General features: G+C 54.5%; 1 protein-coding gene across 2 annotated transcripts in view; it reads left to right on the top strand.

Annotated features, from left to right (window-relative positions):
- Positions 1-20,337, top strand: part of QSOX1 (quiescin sulfhydryl oxidase 1) — a 41,294-nt gene that overhangs the window by 8,861 nt on the left and 12,096 nt on the right. For both annotated transcript variants that reach the window (XM_006048590.4, XM_006048589.4), the window contains exons 2-8: positions 1,213-1,313; positions 9,218-9,263; positions 9,793-9,895; positions 12,187-12,277; positions 14,917-15,062; positions 16,733-16,867; positions 18,851-18,980. In XM_006048590.4, coding sequence (XP_006048652.3) covers positions 1,213-1,313; positions 9,218-9,263; positions 9,793-9,895; positions 12,187-12,277; positions 14,917-15,062; positions 16,733-16,867; positions 18,851-18,980 — 752 coding nt within the window. The remainder of the gene's footprint in view (positions 1-1,212; positions 1,314-9,217; positions 9,264-9,792; positions 9,896-12,186; positions 12,278-14,916; positions 15,063-16,732; positions 16,868-18,850; positions 18,981-20,337) is intronic.

The raw sequence follows: 20,337 nt of genomic DNA, 5'->3' as shown, positions 1-20,337 counted from the left end.
ATGTGGGCTCCCCGAATACCCGGGCAGGCTTGCTGCTTCCCTTACATGCCCGGAAATGCCAATGCTGCAGGGTGCTGTTGGAGTCAGCCCAGACCCCCTGCCTGCACGCCCATGCTGGCCCCTGCCTGCCTTCCAGCAGCGCCTCTGCAGCCCGCCTGGTCTGTGTACACGCCCTCACAGTCCACCTGCTCCTCGCCTGCCCACCCTGTTCCCTGGTTCCCTGGCAGCTCGATGACTGTCAAGGCTCCACTCGACTCCCACCTTTCCTGCCGGGCCCCTGCATGGTCCCCAGGGCTGGTCTCCCCTGTGGCCACATTCCTCCAGGGCCCTGTGCCACTCAGCGTGGTACCACCCTTCCATTGCCACCTCACGGTCTGTGCAGCTTCATGTGCCTGTCTTCCTGCCTGGCAGGAGCAGCCTCACCATAGCGTGGCACTTTGGTGGGTACTCCCGGGGCACCTGACCTGGAGCCGGAGCTCACGAGGCCTGCCTGGTTGATGAGTTTGTTTTCTGTTTCCCAGGTCCTGGGCTGCGGCCCAGATTGGTGCCATTGTTCTCTCTGCTAGTAAGTTCCAGCAGTGGGAGACTCATGGCCTGGGGCCTGACGAAGGAGCAGGGTACCCAAGCAACTGGCCTGGGGCGCTGCTCGACTCCTTCCAGACCTGGCCTCAGGGCTTCTTTCCCAGCGGCTCTAGGTCCCAGGTGTCTTCGCCCACCTCCTCTAGACCTCTGCCTTCATCTCTGGTTGGGTAGCCAGTCCTCACCGCCCTGTGTCCCACCCACCCAAATGGGGCTGACAGCCAGCACCTTTGGCCACAGAAGCCTTCACCGAGGGTCCACTGGGGAATTCAGAACTCCTGAGGCATGCTCTTCACCCTTCTGGAGCTGACCCTCTCTAGAGGCCAGCAGGGGCTGAGGCAACTTCCCAGAGGCTTTTCCCCAGGAGGGCCAGGCTGGTCTCATACCTCCCTTCAGCCTGTGTCCCTCCTCCACCCCGGAATAATGGAGAAACACAGATTGCCGTCCTGAGTAGGCTGCTGGTGCTGGGTAACTGTGCCCTAAGCACAGGCTAAATGCAGAATAACCCAGCTATCTCAGAGGCCCTTTTTTGAAGAAGGGGCGACCTTTCTCCTTAGAGCTTCTGGGACAGGCACTGTGGGCATTGGTGGGGATGGCGTGTACTTACCCCAGGGTTTTTTTTTGTCATTTCAGATTGGAGGCCGGCGCTGAATCTTGCTGCTCTGGACTGTGCTGAGGAGACCAACAGCGCAGTTTGCAGAGACTTCAACATCCCTGGCTTCCCGACTGTGAGGGTGTGTGACCGGGAGAGGGCAGTGCGGGCCTAGCGGGGGAGTGTTGTTGGAGCACTTTGCCAGCTGCCGGTGCTTCCCTGGCATCTGCCCGGCTGAGCTCCGTGGGGGTCCTCCCAGGCTTCTGGGCCTGACCTGATTAGATCCCAGCCCCTGGAGTCCTGTGCTTTGATGAGACGCCTTCTCTAGAGGCAGAAAGGCCTGTGAACTGGGAGGCAGAAAAGGAACAGGCTCACGTGGTGTGCGACCTTCTCCCCTTTATAAAAAGGGGCTGTGTGGTGTGGTGTTGGGACCCACAGATTTTCGCTGTGAAAAGTGATCATCCCCTAGGTTGATGAGAGCTCCCAGCTCCTGGGAACCTCTTTCCAATCAACTCCTCCCCCCTCCCCCGCCCCCCGACCTCCCAGCCTTAGAGGGCTGATTTCAACCATGTAAAACCAGGGTTTAGGCTCTGACATACCTGGAGGCAGGATCAGACTCAGGGGACCTCATAGTCTCCCCAAAAAGGACCTGAGAGACACTGGCAGGCCTCATCCTCCTCAGGCCAGTGCCTTGAACCTGAGTGTCTCGGAAGTGACCTGTCTGGAGAGCCTTAGCCCGTGCCTCAGGCTGCAGGGATACCCATCACAGGAGTCGACACATGACAGCCTGTCACCCGGCTCCGGCTGCAGGCAGCATGAGTGCTCTGATGAGACCCTGCCTGCCCCCCGCAGGGCATCAGCCACTTAGTTAGCATCTGGACGCCTTCCAAGGCTCTCACGTCAGAGGCCCTGGGAAGCCCAGAGCAGCAAGGCTGTGTGCCCTCCTCAGGGCTCAGGCCCGGCTGTAATCCAATTAGTTCTCCTCCAAATTAAAGAATCCACATCCGCATCTCTCTCTCCAGCCATAGATAATTAGCCTGCTCCCCACTGCCCCCCAGAATGGCATCTAGAAAAGCAGTTTCCTCTGCTTCCACTAGGATTAAGCAGGAAATGCCTTTGAAGACTGAAAAGCCAAGCATTGTCCCCAGAACAAGAGATCTCTGAATTGAGGGGCTTCAATTGCCAGGTGGAACTGTGAACCATATCTGAGCCTGAGGACACCCGGAGAATTCCTCTGGAGAGTAAGACCCTGGGCTCCTCCAGCCACGTCCAGTTCTGAGTCCACATTCTCCTCCAGCCATTTCCAGCTCTGAGTCCATGAGACGGTCCTGTTCTCATGGCCAGTGACCTCCTGCTGGATTCAGGGTTTCTGTGGTCCAAGAGAGCTCCCTCCCACACTCCTGTTTACCACTTAGGGTGGGGGCCCTAAGCCCCCATTCCACTGGCCTGGGAGGTGTCCTGAGGCAGCAGCTGCTGCTGTTATCATTTAGAGGAGGCAGCAGAGACATTTTCTATTAACCATCTCTTTTACATTAAAGACTCCCATGATGGGACCACTCCCGTATCCCCAGCCCCAAGATATGTAACTTGAAATATTCAAAATTATTCTCCAGGGGCAGCATGGAGCCTTCTGTTCCTTCTGATGAGTCAGAGCGAGCAACCCCTTGTGGGAAGCTGAGGGAAAGAGTCAGGGTGATGGCAGGAGTCCCTGTTCACAGGCCAGAGTTTTGGTCCCACTGAGGGTTCTGCTCAGGGGTCCAGCTATTGCCCAACCCCCGGGAAGAGGGTTGGTAATGGGCCTATGGCCAGGTCGGGACCTTCTTGGGGGGTTCCATGGGGCCTGGCACCTGGGACATTCTGTTTCTGTCTGGGAGAGGCTGGGGCTCAGTGGGTGTGAAGGAGGTGGCCCAGCCACACCAGGAGATCCAGAGCTTCTCAGCGCCTACCCGAGTCACGCAGAACACGCAGCCCGGGTGCCTCAAGTGATTCATCATCTCCCCAGCCGCCCAGGTGGCTGTGGGAGGGGCGCTGGGAGGGCCCCTGAGCGGGGCTCCCTGACCTCTCCTGCCTCCACATGGGCAGCGCCAGGCTGGGCCAGGCGGGGCTGGGCTGGGAGTCACCTGTCCATTTCTTCAGAACTGCAGAGACCAGAGTGGTGACCTCTCAGCCTCTCCCAGGCAGCCTGCCGCTCAGCCCCGGCAGAGAGAGGCAGCGCGTGTAGTTCTCGCTACTGGTGCATCTCAGCTCTAAGGCCCCAAGCAGTGGCTTTCAGATCTTGGTACTGTGGCCAGCAATATTTACAAGGAGATCCAGAAGTCGATTTGGATCCGTTGTCCCTAAAAGCAGTCGTTTCATAAAACAATGTTCTTAGTAAGTGCAGTACACACTGATATTTTCTATTCTATTTATTAAAAAAAAAAATACTGGCTGTGATTCACTGAGTTGATTTTACAGCTTACTGCTAGATTGCTTCTGGTGTTTGGGAAACACTACTCAGATTCCAAATCTCCAGAAATTCTGGCCTCCTGAGAGCCCAGTCTGCCTGTGAGCAGCATGGCTGGACTCCCTGGAAAGCAGTGCAGAGGCCAGAGGTGGCCCTGGCTGCCAGCCGGCCAGAGAGACAGCCCTGGTCCCCTGGGGACTGGAGCCCGTCCTCGCCCCCACCCACGAAGGCTGAAAGCTCTAAGATGATGAATAGGCTGAAGAGAGAGTGTTGCTGGTATAAAGGGGACAGGCCCACACAGGAGTCTGGCCACCCCCAGTGACATGTGTCATTGTCCCTTTCCTCTCCTTCCTGCCTCTTGTCACCCTAAGCAAACAGCTTCCACCAGCCCATCCTGTTTAGCAAACAGCTGGCCCTGCAGGGCGGGCCAGCTGCGTCGGGGCCCAATCAGGCGGGAGCTTGTTCCCAGCTGGAAGAGAACAGAGGTGAGGGAGGGAGAGGATAGCTGGAAGCAGGTTCTGGCTTGTGCTTGGGGGACCTAGAGGCTAGAACCTGGGGTCAGGGAGGCTTTGCCATGAGTCACAGGAGTGCCCCTCAGTGGGTAATGGAACAGTGCAGCCAAGGGCCTGGCTGGGATCAAGATTACAGGAAGCAGCAGCCTTGCGTGGGAGCAGACAGAAGTCTTCCCTTTGCAAGATTCTGAGGAGATAATCGACACAAGTTCAAATCTTGGCTCCCCTGCTTACTGTGACTCGAAAAGTTGCTTAACAATGCCCTAGCCACCAGCCTCAGTTTCCTCCTCTGAAAAATGGGATGATAATATCTCCCTAATAGATCGTTGCCACGTGTGAAATGAGGTCTTACATGTGAGAGTGCCAAGGCACTGCAGTGTTCACCAGAGTTCCATGAACCTTAGTGGTCTTCTTTCCGGTTGCCATGGGCTCGTGGTGGCCCCTCTGTGATGCTGCATTTGAGGCAGCCCATCTGTCAGCAGCTGTGGAGTGAGTGTTTTCTGCGGATACAGCCCCCTGCTCACCATTGCAGAGAAGCCAGACCTGTAAGCCACAGCCAGAAAGATAAGCGAGGCTGGCCAGACAGGAGAGGGCTGTCCGCAGGGCACTGGAGTGCCCAGCTAGTTGCCAGGCAGGGAGTGACGTGTCTGTGGTGAATGCAGGGGGAATTTGGGCTCACCGAACTCTCCCTCCCACGTCAGAGAGGCCTTCATGTGGGAGGAGGAGCACCCAGAGGAGGGGGACTTCCGCAGGATGTGAAGGACAGATCGGGTTTGGCTGGGAGGGAGGAGGAGCATGGGCAGGGAGGATGTGAGGGCAAAGGCTGTGGGCAGAGCCATGTGGTGAGCTGAGAAGGCTGATCTGGCTGAAGCAGAGGCTCCTGTGGGGGCTGAGGCAGGGCCCCCGGAGGAGGGAGCCCAGGGATGGCCCGTCCTGGAATTCAAGGCTGGAAGTAGGGGTTGCAGTCTGGGCTGTTATTTTGCGTCTCTCATTATATGGTGAGATGTCAGGGAAGAGGGGGACAGGGCTCAGAAAGATGTCTCCAGACTCTCTGGAAAAGGAGATGGGTTCGCTCTCGGCAGTCACTCACGCTCTCCCAGGCATCTCCTCCACGGACAGTCTACAGGGTAGGAACCGTTAAGCTTGTGCATATCTTACAGGCTCACTGTAAGATATTTGGAGGTCATTTTCCTTAGAACTTGTTTCAAAGGCTGGACTCAGTGCCACTGATGGTTGCCACCTGCAAGTGTACTTCCTGCTTAGCCTTGTTTGCCCCCTGGGAAGGCAGCTGTTCCTGGATAGGTTGGCAAAGACCTGCCCAAGGCCATCCAGTCACCAGCCTTTGGGGACATCCCCATGGTTGGGAAAGGCAGAAACTCCTGGGCAAAGTGTTGAGAGGAAGGAGACTGGGTGCTGACTGCTCCTGGAGGAAAGAAACCTCACTGCTGGCATCTTAATGGCCTGTTTCCAAGGAAGGTGGTGGTTTCCCTTGGTTTCCCTTCCAACAGCTGACTTAATAAGGATGCACATTAATAAGAGGACAAAAATGTGCCCTGACTCGATTTTAATGTGATTTTTACATGAGCTTCCAAGCTGATCAAAGGGTAGAGGTTCTCTATTCAACTGAACAAATGTCCTTTGAGGGTTTCCATGTCCTTGACACTGTGCCAGGCACTGTGGGGCTTGCAGAGGTGAGGAAGCTGTCGTCCTGCTCTCCCAGTTGGGAGGTGGATGGGTGGAAAGATCAGGTTCAAGTTCATCATAGCTGAAGTGTAAGAAATAGGGGGCCAATGAGAGGTAAGTGTGGGTGGGGGCAGATCCCGGAAGGCCTCGAATGCTGTGAGTTCACACTTTATTCCTTGGCAGTAGGGCGTGATGGAAGGGCTTTTTAGGAGGAGTGACATGATCAGACCAGAACTGTCCTTTAGAAATCCATGCAAAATGGCAGTGAGGGTGATGGCTGGAGAGTGAAAAGATGGAGCATATTACTGTTTCTAGGGCATGAGTCAGGGGCACAGGTAGAGACAGTTGTAGTGGTCCTGGAAGTAAGTGGTAGGCCCTACTTTAGACAAGGCATCTGGTCTCGACTGCAGAAGAAGTATCACAAAGGTCAGGTTCACAGAACACAGGGCTTGGGGGAGAGGGAGGTCCTGGGCTGGGTGGCAGGGAGGAACTGGGTGTAGAAACAGGTTGGGGGAGGGGTGACTCAGTCTCCAAGAGTGTGTGTGTATTGAGTGAGGGTGCCATGACATCTGGAAGAAAGAGAAGTTAAGACAGCTGAGGCTCTGAGACAGGGTTCAGGTCACAAAGCGTTTGGACAAAGTAGATGACATCAGCCAGGGAGACAGATAATGGGTTTGTCTGTCCATTCACCCGTTTATTCACTCGTTCATTCAAAAGCAGAGATTGAGCCCCTCGTTTCTGACAGTGGCTCCCTGCGCTTTTTAAACAGAAGAGTGCCATGGTCTGATGCGTGGCGGGGGGAGAGACAGGGGCAGGAGATGACAGGGGCCATGGGCACAGGGAGGAGCCCAGGACGAGGCTGAGACGAGGGCAAGGGGAAGGCCGTGGAGATGACCACGAAGGCCTGGGTGGTGTCAGGCAAACCAAGGGAGGGTGATGACATGAGGTGGAGAAGGAGAGTGTTGGGAAGATGTGGCCCAAAAAGCCCTGGCTGAGGGGAGGAGAAGCAGGCAGCGGTGGCGATAGATACTGCGGAGAGAGTAGGAAGGGCTGGAAGGTCATTGGATGGCCAAAGAGGTCAGCCTAACTTTCCTGGAGCCCTCACAGCTGAGTCGTGGGGGCCTGAGCCACAGCCGGCTTCCTGGGAAGGCAGAGCACACTGTTCTGAGAAATTTGGCAGTGCAAGAAAATGGGACATGCCACAACTAGAGAAGCCGGCCCATCCTTCATCCCTTCCTGTCCCTTCTCTTTTTTTTAACTTTAAAAGAAAAAATAGATTTTAGTCTATTTGCAGGCATAGGGAAGGAGCTGGTAGACTAGGGGAAAAGTGAAAGAGAGAATGATCGATAGGAAAAAGTTCCTCTAGAGTGCGAGGTGCGGGAAATAGCACTCCGGTGGTGACATTGTTCTGGAAGGTGGCTGGGACAGAAGGGGCAGCTGTGTGAGGGGAGCTCTTAGAGTTCCTGCAAGCTCCTAACTCAGGCCCCTATTTGACTTCCCACTGCCCATGGCTACAGCCTTCAGAAGGCTCAGCTTGGGTCTGGGGGGCTCCCGTTTGATGGAGGTCATGCCAACCCCCTTTTCATAAGGCCCCTGCTCAGACCTTGGAGACCTGATGGTTGAAGAAGAAGAGGCACTGCACTACTCTTCAGTAATGGACAGTAGCAACTATTGCCACAGAAAAGCCACACGGCTTAAGGCGTCATGGCGTCAGTCATGTTTTTACGGCTATGGAAGCAAGTTGAAGTCTGTCCTGTCTGTACAAGGACCACATCACTCTGAGTAATGACAGCTGTAGAGTCCAACCTCTGGGATATTATTTGTGGGCAAACCAAACCCCCAGTAGGTGCGTCTTTTATTTTGTTTCTGAGAAACAAAATCAGCCTATAACATGCCCTCTCTACTTGATCTCATGTCATAAGCCTGGAAAAGTGTGCTCATTTTTACAAGTATAAGGATGGCATATAGTTTTCTTAATTCAAAGTATATTCAGTATCTACAAAGAACACTATTGGGAATACAAGTGGCATGTGCCAGTGAATGGTTTTCACCCAGAATAGAAGTTTATATTAATGCTGTAAGTAGAGAGAGGATAAAACAGGGTCCAGGTCCAGGGTCCAGGTGAGGTCAGCAGGAGCAGATTGCAGGTGGCAAGAGGTGCGTGACTTCTCCACATCTTTGCTGTTCACGGAGGAGAGGTGGGCAGGTGGCCTCCACATTTTAGTTTTCTACCTACAGATGGCTAGAACAGACAGGTCCAGCTGATCGGTGTTTCCTAGTATTTAAAAGGAACAAAGAAAGGGGATGATGATGTCAACACGTGTTGATTTCTTGCTGTCTGTACCAGGCACCATGCTAAGCACTTGAGTTGCCATTGAATTGTCAGAGTTCTCCAAGGTCGACAAGTGTCATCCTCATCTTAAAGATGAGAAGGTTCAGAGAGGTGGACAGATTGCCCAGGGTCACACAGCAAGAACGTAGCAGAACCTGGTAGACCCGAGGGCCTGCACTCAGCCACCAGCTTGGATAAGGCCGAACGGCCGTGCTGTTGGAGACAGGGGCCCAAGATGGCTACAGGTAGCCCTGAGGTTAGGGACCTCAGGAAGAGACCTCTCCCCAGCCTGCAGGCTCTCCCTCAGGCAGTTAAGTAGCCACCTGTCAGGACGACCGAACTCCGTTCCTCCTGAGCCCAGGCCGGGGTTCTGGCTGCTCTCTGAGATGGGAGCCCAGGTTCTGAGGTGCCCTCCTGTGTCCTCTCTCCCAAGGGGGTGACAGGCTGGCCCTGGGTGTCATGTGAATGGGGAGAGAGTTAGCCTGGCCCATGTGGTACAAGGCTTGTTTCCTCAGGGGCTCAAGCCTACCCTTCAGTAGAACCGAACTGGAGACGCCTCCCTTCTGGAGTGTCTGCCGAGCCAGGCCGAGAGTCCTTGGAGGCCAGAGACGCCAGCCTCTCTGCCCCTCTTCCAAGATAAGGAACCAGGACAGGTGGCCTCCAAAGGCGGCTGACATTTTCCAGGGTGGGGCTGGGGGTATGAAGTGACTCCGCTTTATTTTTTCAGACGGGCCTGCATCATTTAGTCACAGAGGAGCTATTTACTAGTCCTACGTGCTGGGTCCCTGAGCTTCGTAGAAACAGGCCGCCTCCAGTCAAGTGTCTGAGCCACAGCTTCCCCCGGGGGCTCCAGAGCTGTGGGGGCAGGGCTCGGGCGCAGGACACTGGGGAGAGGAACCCGGGTGCTCTCCAAGAGCAGACACCCCCTCCTCTCATTTTACAGACCAAGAAACAGGCTCACAAAAGTCATTTCCCCATAGCTGCCCCGCTGAGTAAACAGCTGGGCCTCCACAGCCCAGCTGCTGTGGCTGTGGTGGTCGGAGCTCCACTGACTCCTGCTGTGTGTTTGCTTCCAGTTCTTTAAGGCCTTCTCCAAGACCGGCTCAGGAACCACGCTCTCAGGTGGGTGTCCCGGCTCTCGGGGTCCCGTTGGCGCTGTCCGCGTCTTCCTCTCCCTCCTTCACCTGGGCTTCTACTGAGAGGGGAGAGAGAGCCCAGCAAGGTCTGCAGGGGGAGGAGGGCCCCAGGGAAAGCCAGAGGGGTGTCCTCCTGAACCTGCCCTCCCCAGCCAGCCTGGAAGATTCCTCCGAGAAAACAAGGCTGAAGAAGCCCTTCCTGGGAAGCGAGGTCAGGTGTTCCCAGAATAGCCCTTGTGTCGAAGTGGGATGGGCACCCAGAGGGGCAGCCGGACAGCGTGTGGAGGGCTCTTGGGGCGCTCTCTCCTGCCCTGAGGGATGGGTCCCTCTGCCGTGTTTAGGGCCAGGGGGCGACCCCCGCCTGCCTCATGTGGAGGAGGACTGACAGATGCTTCATCTTGCTCAGAGCTAGCTCATGTGCTGGGCCCTTTCTTCTGTGAGGGAAGCTGGGATCTGCACCCTTCTCCTCATCCCCCGCCCCCTTCATCACTCCCCTCCCCCATCGTCATTTACAGTGGCCGGAGCTGATGTGCAGACGCTTCGGGAGAGGCTCATCGATGCCCTGGAGTCCCACAGTGACACGTGGCCCCCGGCCTGTCCCCCGCTGGAGCCTGCCAGGTAGCTGCGGCCAGGGCGGGCCTGGGACGGGGTGGCAGGATGGCAGGCCTGGCAGTGAGAGGGTGGAGGGGACAGCAGGGCTGTGCAGCGGCTTGGGTCCTCCTGTTGCCTGTGCTGTGGACACCTGTGCAGTGGGCTGGAGGGCTTCCCATTGCTGGAGAAGCCCTGACTTCCTGGGACTGAGCGGGGTGAGAGGGCCCACCCCACCAGCTGGGAAGGGAAGGATGGGCCGGGATTCTCTGGGTCATCCCTGCTCTGCTTCTCACAACCTATGCTCAGGAACCTTTGAGGAATGAGACAGGATGTCGCTCAGTCTGACACAGGGAGGGTCCCTGAGAAGGTGGGCATGGGGAGGAAAAAGGGAGACCAGATGCCATTTAGAGGAAATAGGACGGGGAACTGAGAGGCACAAAGCCCTGTCAGATGAAGGTGCTCCTTTCCTGAGCCGTGGCTGTGCCTGGGGGAGGGGGAGCTGACTCTGCACCCCCCACCCCGCCACCCCACCCCCGTGCTGCAGAGCATCCGGTGGCTGGGATTCAGGCAGCCTCCCAGGATTGCCTCTGTTCTAGGAAATCAAGATAACAGGGTGCACAGTCTCTGGCCCTAACTCCCCCATGAGGGAGACAGGGAGATTGAAAACACGAGGTCCTGCCCTTCTGGGTGAGAACTCCAGATAGGAGACAGCCCACCTGAGGGGCCAAGAAGGAACAGATGCAAATACCAGCCAGGACTGCTGGAGGTGCCCAGCTGCAGGACACAGTGAAGGTTCCAGAGGCTGAGAGGGCCTCGGGAGGCAGACCCTGGGCTTAGGGCCCCCTAAGTGTGTGTGCTGGTGTCTCGAAAGCTGAGGCCCTGCTGAGAGATTGTGTTTCCAAGTGTCAGTGGCTGTTGAGTCCAAGTCACAATGCTTCTTTTATCCTCTTTCCCAATTCTTCATCCTCCCAGAGAGCCTCCCAGAGACCCTGGACTGAATATCTAGTCTTGGTGTGGTTTGGGGGGTTCCATAAGCAGACCCCATCTCTGCAGGAAACACCCAAGCCAGCCTGTGCCCCACCCCTCACTTCTGACGTTTCTCAATGACTGTGTCTCTATGTCTGTCTCTCTCATACCCACACTTCCCTCATGGTGCCTTTCAGCCCAGAGGGATCTCGAGAACAGTCAACTGGGTAAACCTGCCAGCCTCTCTCAAAGTGATCCTTCTAAAGAGCTTTAGGGAGGAGGCAGAGACGTGTGATGGAAGGTGGGCTGCCTCCTCCAGAAGTGTGAGAGGGAATGAATGGGGTGGGGGTGGGCTGTGTGGACAGCAGGCTGCAGGGCCTGCTCTTCTGCCAGCCTGGGGACACCTGCTACCACCTCAGCGGCTGTCAGTATCCATCCACCCACTGGGGCAGGCTCTGGCCCCCACCTCTCTGGCATGTCGTTTTTACCGTCACTGGGCTGGAATCCATTGGCCAGCTGTTGTGTCATTGGATCCAGAGAAGGGAGACAGATCATCAGTTTGAGGATAAAAGTAGTGGCCATCATGTCCTGTTACATGTCTGATGAGGTTCTGCTTTTTTATTGAAATGAGGACACAGATCATTTTTGTATTATGTAATTGTTTTCTGTTGAAACTCTGCATTTTTAAAACGATTTATATCTTAATTATTTGATTTGGGGGGAATAATAAAATTTGACTTATTAATTTCCACCTTTGTCCTGGGACCCTAGTTTCCTTGTTTTAAAATGAGGAGGTTAAAAATCTTAAGATAAGATTAGGTGGCTTCTAAGATCTCCTGCACCCACGACTTTCTGATTTTTTAATTCCTCTTTTATGCCTGCTACAGGAGAGGAAAAAGCAAATCTCCCAGTTGGTAGTGACTTGGCACAGACTAAGACTTGTGTTTGATAGCTAATAAACACCAGTCTCTTAGGGGACCGATAAAAACTGCAGTTCTAAGTCTGGGCGGTACCCTGGGCCAGAGCATAGAAATAACTGGTCTCAAAGCTCGCCTCCCCAGGTCTCCTCCCTAGACTGCCCATACTCACTCCTGACTCTGAAAAAACAACCCAAATAGCTTGGTGAAATGAACCAGACATTAGTTTAGGTTTAGGTAACAGAGAATCTTTTGAGAATCGGTGTTTGGTTTACTCCTGCTGCAGGCTGGTATGGAGACTGCGCGAAGCCTTGTGTGAAAGCAGCAGATGTGTGTGGCTGTCCCCACAGCACTGTGTCTGCCAGGATGGTTGTCACCAGGAGTTTTTTTTATTCTCACCACAGAAAGAGTGACTGCCAGTGGTGTCTCTTGCAGGTTGGAGGAGATTACTGGATTCTTTGCAAGAAACAATGAAGAGTACCTGGCCCTGATCTTTGAAAAGGAAGGCTCCTACCTGGGTAGAGAGGTGAGCTGCCTGCAGGGTTCCTGCATCTCCTGGATAGACATTGTGGGAGAGAGAGCCCAGTGAGTTCAAGAGCAGGGCTGGTCCTATGCGCTTCTTAGCCCAGCACTGGCCTTCCCCCTGCTGGCGGAAGTGGGGAAGTATAGGAGCCGGACCTTTCCATTTAAAGCCTTTTTGTCCGTTTTGATCTTCCTCTTGGAAACTGAGGGCTTCCTAGATGGCTCAGTGGTAAAGAATCTGCCTGCCAATGCTGGAGATTCAGGAAACTAGAGTTCGATCCCTGGGTCCAGAAGATCCCCTGGAGGAGAAAGTGGCAACCCACTCCAGTATTTTTGCCTGAGAAATCCTATGAACTGAGGAGCCTGGAGGGTTACAGTCCATGGGATTGCAAGGAGTTGGACACGACTGAGCACACACGTTTGCATGGAAAATGAAAATGATAACATCTGCTATTTATTAAGCATTGCTAGATGACACATATAGTTGCTAATTTTTCTAATTAACAAAGATGGTCAAATAACAGGCCGAAAATCACACAGCCAGTAAGTTGGTACAGCAGGACTTCAAACCAGGTCTGTCTGCCTCCAAAGCTCGTGTTGTTCCTATGCTACCCCACCCCCAAAGAAGTGGAGTAACAAATCAGGGGGAGGGAACCTCAGAGAGCATCTAGTCCCTCTTGAGGATATGGGGTCCCTTCCCAGGTGAAGCAGATAACAAAATCAGGCTGGTTGGAATCTCCACTCCAACATTTATGATCAGTGGTCCTCAACCTTTTGGGCACCAGGGACTGGTTTTGTGGAAAACAATTTTTCCACGAACTGAATGGAGGGGATAGTTTCAGGATGATTCAAACACATTTCATTTATTGTGTACTTTATTTCTAATCTAATGCTACTGCTGATCTGACAGGAGGCACCAGTCTGCAGCCTGAAGGGTGGGGACCCCTGACTTATGTGATATGGCTGTGATCGTTAGTCAACTTTTCTGATCTCATTTCCCTGTCTTTGAAGTGGTGATAATTACCTTTTGTCAGAGAGTGGTTGGGAACAGCAGGTGAGACAGCATAGGGGAAGAACCCGGGTGAGTAACTGGCAAAGAGTATGCACTTTATAAAGATCCATCCCAGCCTGCTGTGTACCGCCCGCCGTTCTGTGGCTACATCATGAGCTTCTCAGGCCCCTGGGCTTATTCCAGGTCCTAAGGTGGGACAGGCCAGTGCCCGGGAGATGTTCCAAGGCAGTGCTAGGAGATAAGGAGGGGATGAAATTAACACCACTGTTGGATCTGGGTGGTTCTCCTCCTGAAACTTACCAAGTGCAGTAGAACACTCTGAGCTTTCTCCAGACCTCTCAGCCTTGAGACGGGAAACATGGAGGTGGGAGGGGCAGGGAGCTTTGCTGAAGGATGCCTGGCCCTTCTGGGGTCCCCTTCCACACCTGGGGTCATGCCTGTAGAGATGACTGATGAATGTTCATTGGAATAGCTCTCCCCACTATACTCCCTCCATCCCTCTAATAACCAGGGGCAGGGGACCCATGTTCATGCAAAGGCGCTCAGGGATGGGTGGTTTGAGAGGCAGGAGGACACGCTGGCCAAGAGCCCTGGCTCTGGAGGCAGATTGACTTGGGATTTACAGCCCAGCTCAGGCACTTGTTAGCTGTGTGATCTGATCACGTGATTTCACTGCTGAGCTTTCAGCTTTTGCCTCTACTGTACAATAGGAGTTTGATTTTTTAAACGGATACTTACATACATACTATTTACTGGTCATTATTAGAAGCATTCTTGTAAAATTAATCTATTCAGTCTTCTTAATAGCCCTTGGAGGGGGGTATTATTACAATTTTGCAAGTAAGGAAATGGAGTCTGGGAGAGATTTAGTCTGATCAGGCCAGGATTTAAACCCAAGCAGCCATGGTATTCTGGGCCACCTGGCTTAGTCTCCTAGTAATTGTTCCTATTTCACAGTGAATGTTATTTTTGAAGATTAAACGAAGCAATCTATATATAAAACATAATACATACTCAATAAATACTACCTAATATTATATTTCTCCTTCTTAATGCTAGTGCATTAAGAAGGAGAAATTAAATCGATTCAGTCGTGTCCAACTCTTTGTGACCCTATGGACCATAGGCTTCCCTACCCATGGGATTCTCCAGGCGTGAATACTGGAGTGGGTTGCCATTTCCTCCTCCAGGAGATCTTGCCAACCCAGGGATTGAACCTGCGTCTCTTACATCTCCTGCATTGGCAGGCGGGTTCTTCTCCCTCTTAACTCTTTCTAAAAATAAAATCATTGTGTCTAAGCGCTTTTCTGATTTGGAACATAGGTAGAAGTCTTACAAATATAAAAATGAAACCACATTTTATTATGCCTTTTGCAATTCATTGGAAAGAAAATTACATTAAATTGGGACTGTCCTCAAAGATTTGAGACATGTGGCCTGCACAGTTCCAAGGAGACGGCATTTGCGCGCCTTGCTGTGGGTTGGGCGTGGTTGGCGGTTGTCACTCATCACGAAAGCCTCCTCTTGGAAAGGCTGAGAGTCTTGCTGGAGCACAGCTGTCACCCAGATGCATGCCCAGGGCTCCCTCTGCCCAGTGGCCACCCCGCCCCGATGTCCCCCTGTCTCTGCAGGTGACATTGGACCTGTCGCAGCACCAGGGCATAGCAGTGCGCAGGGTCCTGAACACAGAGCGTGACGTGGTGAACAAGTTTGGTGTCACCAACTTCCCGTCTTGCTACCTGCTGTCTCGGAACGGCTCCTTCTCCCGGGTCCCCGCGTGAGTGTCTCTCCACCCCTCTCCCCCATCGTCCCCGTGTTTCTCCTTTCTTCCTGCCTGGAGAGGCCGCCAGCCTTTCACAGGGGCTGATGAGTTCTTTGTCTTGCAAGTCTCCTGAGGAGTCCCTGGGCAAGCAGGGAGCACCCTCTGCAGGAGGAGCAGATGTCTGCCTACGGCAGGGTCGGGGAGTCTACAGCCTGAAGTCAGGGCCCAGGATGCTGCACATGCACTTCCGCCCCCCAGCTCAGCAGTCCAGGCCCAGGTCCCTGGCACACTCAGCACCCAGCCAGTGCCAGTGCTTCTGCACCAACCCCACTGCAGCCCTGGCCCTATTCCCCACCCTCCTCTCTTCACAGACAGACTCCTTGGCAGGCTGCGGGCCTGGCAAGCACTCAGCTATGCCTGACCCTCCCTCCCTTTGGTTTTCTAATTGCAGAAAAGTTCATTAGGAGCCAGACAATAGCCAGTTCCAAAATGCCAAGAGAAAACAATCAGGCCAGCCGCAGCCCCTCTGTCAGGCTCCCGCTGCTGAATGGCCCATTAAATGGCGCCAGATGGTGCCTTGGTGCCCTCCCCGGGCAGATGATTGATGTCCGCCCGGCCCCGCAGGCAGGGGCCCAAGAGCCAGGGAGACCGAGGCCGGCCCGAGATGCCCAGTGAGCCACTTCTTGGGGCTATCAGTGCCATCCCGCTCCGGGGCTGGGCGGTGTGGCCCCTGGTCCTCCTGGCCACCCGGTAGCACGGGGCCAGGGCTCATCAGGAGCGCAGCCTGGGAGGAGGCAGGATGGCAGCGGGGACAGGGAGGGGCAGGACGTGCCAGTCCTGGTGGGAGTGGAGGCATTGTTTCCGCTCTTGGAGTTGGTGAAGGGGAAAATGGTTTGTGACGATGCTGCTTCCGCGCCATCTGCTCGTTGATCAACATCGGTCTGGGACAGTGGAGTGGAAAGCAATGTTTCTTGATGCCGGCTCCCCCGGGGTGTCCCATCACACTGCTGGGCTTCACGTCCTTCCCTCCAGTGGCCCCGACTAGGAGGCATCGCCTGCCCCTGAGGACTCCTCTTTATGAGAAGACAGGGAAATCAAAAGGATTGGAAGAGACTTGAGAATTTTAGTGGTTTGAGGGGTTGTGGCTGTGATTTTTTTTTTCAAAGTCAGGCATCAAACTTCCGTTGACCTCCCTGGGGCATGATGTCGCCTCTGGTACCTTGGAGCCAGCTTGTGCACTTCCTTGAGGCCACACACGCCACTTTGTATCTTTGGTCTCTGGGGAGGATCATCAGACCCACCGTCCAGTCTGCGGCCAGAAGTAGCACTCTCCCCAGAAGACCCACCTGCTCCCAAACGTGCCCTGTCCCCTGCTCCCCCCTCTCCACCTCTCTGGGGCAGGTTGAGGAATTCACAGGCCCAGCCTCTTTCCCAGGTGGGATTTTTATTTCAGGCTGGTGTTAAACAGACTTAGCACAGCATGGCCAGTGAATAGAAAGATTAACATGAGGCAGGGGTGCCTCGCTTTTGACCTCACTGAGGATAAGATCAAACCAAGTTCAAATATTTCTTGATAAACATTTTCGTCAGGGGACCCACCAGCCTTCTCTCTTGTCATGAGTTAGCTCTGGGGTTTCACTCCTTCGAGCTCACTGCCTCTCCCCGGTGATTCCCTTCCCTCACAGGCTTACAGAATCCAGATCTTTCTACACCACTTACCTGCGGAAGTTTTCTGGGAGCACCAGGGGGCCTGTCCAGACCACAGCTGCGCCAGCCACCACCAGCGCAATCGCTCCCACCGTGTGGAAAGTTGCAGATCGGTAAGGCCTTGCCTCATCCCTTCCCCTCCCCACCCTCTCCTCAGATCACAGCCCCCCGGCTCACCCCTTCCTTCCACACACTGTTCCTTGCCACAAGCCTGACTCCAGAGGGCTGGCCTTGGCCTTAGGGGGACCTGGGCTGCTGGCCACGCGCTGGAGAGTCTTCCTGTTGGGGCAGCAGCATCTGACGACTGCGTTCTTCATGATGGAATGCATACGTTTTGATGCCCACATTCCTTAAGCTTAACTCTATTCAAGACCAATTAGAATCAGCTTGGGAGGATGATCTGCAGCCTCCAAAACAACTTCCCACCCAAGCAATTATTTCTCCAACACAGATTTTTGAGTACCTGCTATGTGCTAGGCACCAGGAATACCAATTGTGCAGGGCAGGTGTGGTCCCTGCCCAGAGATTACAGTCCCTTCACAGCATCCCTTCTAGGAAGGCACCTGACCTCACTTGAATGCCTCTGGGGTCAAGGAGCTCACTACTTTTCTTCAGGGTAGTCAGTATCTTTGTGCTCAGCTGTAAGCACGAGGAAACTGTTCTCTCTCAGCCTCTTGAGCCCTGCCCTGGGAGTAGAATTTCTGCCTTGGGCAGGGAGACAGGGCCGTGGACTCTTGCTCTGGCCCCCAGGAGTGTACCATGTGGAAATGGCTGAGCAGGAAGCTCAGAGCTGAGTCCAGAGGGTGGTCTCCAGCAGGGCGCTGCATAAGAGAACAGGAAGTGGGGTCATCAGATTCCAGGAATGATTTTGCATCCCAGCATGAGGGACTCTAAGGATGCAAAGTGCTAATGGAGAGGTTTTTAGTAAATCAGGTGAGAAGGAAAGAGAAAGTGAGAGTGATCATTGTAATTATTCACATTGTAATTCTTCCGATTATTCAGATTGCTGTGATGGCTGGCACTTCTAGCCATGCGTGCTGGGCTCTGCTGGTACTTCTGTCCATTAGCCCCTTTAGTCGGGGGCCACTCCTCGACGCAGAACACAGGAACGGAGAAGGAAACTGAGACTCCAGGACACAGAAAGGGAGCAGAGAGAGGGGACTTGGGCAGGAGGGTAAAGCGCAGGTGGCCACAGTGCCCACCTGTCAGCTGACCTTGCTGACTCCCCACCACCTCGGGAGGCAGGAGGGGCAGAACTTCGTTTTACCCATGAGATCACTGTGGCCAGAGAGGTGGGCTGAGTTGCCCAAGCTCCCAGGGCTAGCCCACCATAGAACAAGACCAGAACCCAGGGGTCAGGAGGCAAGGGTAAAGAAGCAGCCTGTCCTTCAGGTCCCTGGGCCCAGATCCCACAAAAGCAGTGATGGGCATGGGGTGGAGCAGCCAGCGTGGAGCCTGCAACCCTTCTGCCAGTGCTGGGGTCAGCCCAAGAGGTGTAAGATGGATCCCTGCCTGATGCCCACAGTCTGGCAGCTGCAAGAGCAGCAATCAAAATAACTGGAAACCCCACTTCCCCATTTCCAAACCCCCATTCTCAGCCTTGGCAGGCAGTCAAACCCATGGTCTTTCAGAGGGCCTGGCTTCCCCAGAGCCTTGTTGTGTGGGTGCCCCTGTGGGTCTACTCTTCTGTCCCTCAGAGTCTTTGTTCAGATCAGAGCATGAAGCTCAGTCTTCTCCTTGTGGTCTTCTGTGAGTGCTAGGAGGGGTGGAGCTGTGGACCTGCAGAGAGAAGACCCCACTCTATGCCAGGAGCTACCGAGGGTTTTGTGTTTGTGCTTTTGTTTAATCCTCTCAGCAGCCTATCTGTGAGCAAGTTGTTACTATCCCCATCTTACAGATGAGGAGTTGAGGCTCACGTTAAGTAATCCACCCAGGGTCACACAGCTAGTTACTGGCAGAGCCAAATGTGAGCGTGTAGGACTCTGTGACTGTCGGGAGTGTCTCCTCTTCCCTCCCTCTGGCCCTGGGTGCTCCTCCTCTTCCCCTTGCCCACAGTTATCACCCCTTTCTCTCCCTGGTTCCCTCTGGGTCCTCAGCTCCAAGATCTACATGGCTGACCTGGAATCCGCACTGCACTACATCCTCCGGATAGAAGTGGGCAAGTTCTCCGTCCTGGAGGGGCAGCGCCTGGTGGCCCTGAAAAAGTTCATGGCAGTGCTGGCCCAGGTGAGCGGGGCCCTGGGGCCCCTCATTCCATAGCTCCACACGGGACGTGTGTGCATCCCTGCAGGCCGGTGCTGTGCCCGCCTGGAGGAGTCAGCCCGGCCCCTTCCTCTGGAGCTCGTGGTTGGGTTCGGATCTTTGGACCCACCAGCTGTCGCAGTCCACCGTGGGCTGCTGCCCTGCGGCCCCAGTCACGCGCCCCCTAGCCCCCCGGGACAGCCCCCTTCCCCTGTGCAGGGAGGTAGGTGGGATGTGGCGCCAGATGCCCGGGGGGTATTCCCATCTGCACACGTCTGCCTGCCTGAGTCCTCTGCCTCAGGCCAAGCCTGGAACGTGGCCTCTCACTCCCCATCATGATCACTGGGAAAGAAGCCGTGGACCCCGCAGTGAAGGCACGAGGCTTCTCTGAGTCTCTTCTTTCCCCTCTGAGACTCAGAGTCAGAGGGAGCTCCCTGGCCTCAGCCACGCCTTCCTCACTCCTCTGTAGTTTTCTGCCAGTGTGGCTCCTCCACATTAGTAGCCATGTACGTGCAGCTCCTGCTTATGAAGGACCTGATGTGTGTCAGGCATTTAATCCTCTCAGTCTCGCTTCAGGGTGGCGAGTACTACCCCCCTTAGGAGGTGCAGGTTACCCAAGAAACCTTCCTTAGGCCTCCTGGGAGGAGGTGTCATGGCCAGGGTTTGAACTGAGGTTCCAGGTTCAGTCCCCTGGAGGAGGAAATGGCAACCCACTCCAGTGGGTTGCCTGGAGAATCCCATGGACAGAGGAGCCTGGCAGGCTATAGTCCACAGGGTCGCAAAGAATTGGACATGACTGAGCAACTAAGCACAGCACAGCTAATCTAAGCTGGCTTCCCTGATGGCCCAGATGGTAAAGAATCTGCCTGCAATGCAACAGACCAGGGTTTGACCCCTGGGTTGGGAGGATCCCCTGGAGGAGGAAATGGAAACCCACTCCAGCATTCTTACCTGAAGAAATCCCATGGACAGAGGAGTCGGGTAGGCTACAGTCCATGGGGTTGCAAAGAGTTGGATACGACTGAGCGACTAACACACACATACACACCTCCAGGCGCGCACACACACACACACACACACCTCTCCAGGTTTAGAGCTGGGCCCTTTCTCTGCCATGCTCCTTACACACACACACACACACACACACACTCACACACACACAAAGACACACACACACACACACACACACACACACCCTCTCCAGGTTTAGAGCTGGGCCCTTTCTTTGCCTTGCTCCTTACACACACACACCACACACACACACACACACAGACACACACACCCTCTCCAGGTTTAGAGCTGGGCCCTTTCTCTGCCATGCTCCTTACACACACACACACAT

Source organism: Bubalus bubalis, chromosome 5, assembly GCF_019923935.1.
Source record: "Bubalus bubalis isolate 160015118507 breed Murrah chromosome 5, NDDB_SH_1, whole genome shotgun sequence".
Classification (NCBI taxonomy): Eukaryota; Metazoa; Chordata; class Mammalia; order Artiodactyla; family Bovidae; genus Bubalus; species Bubalus bubalis.
Note: the sequence above shows the minus strand (reverse complement) of the source record. Positions and strands in the feature narration are given on the sequence as shown.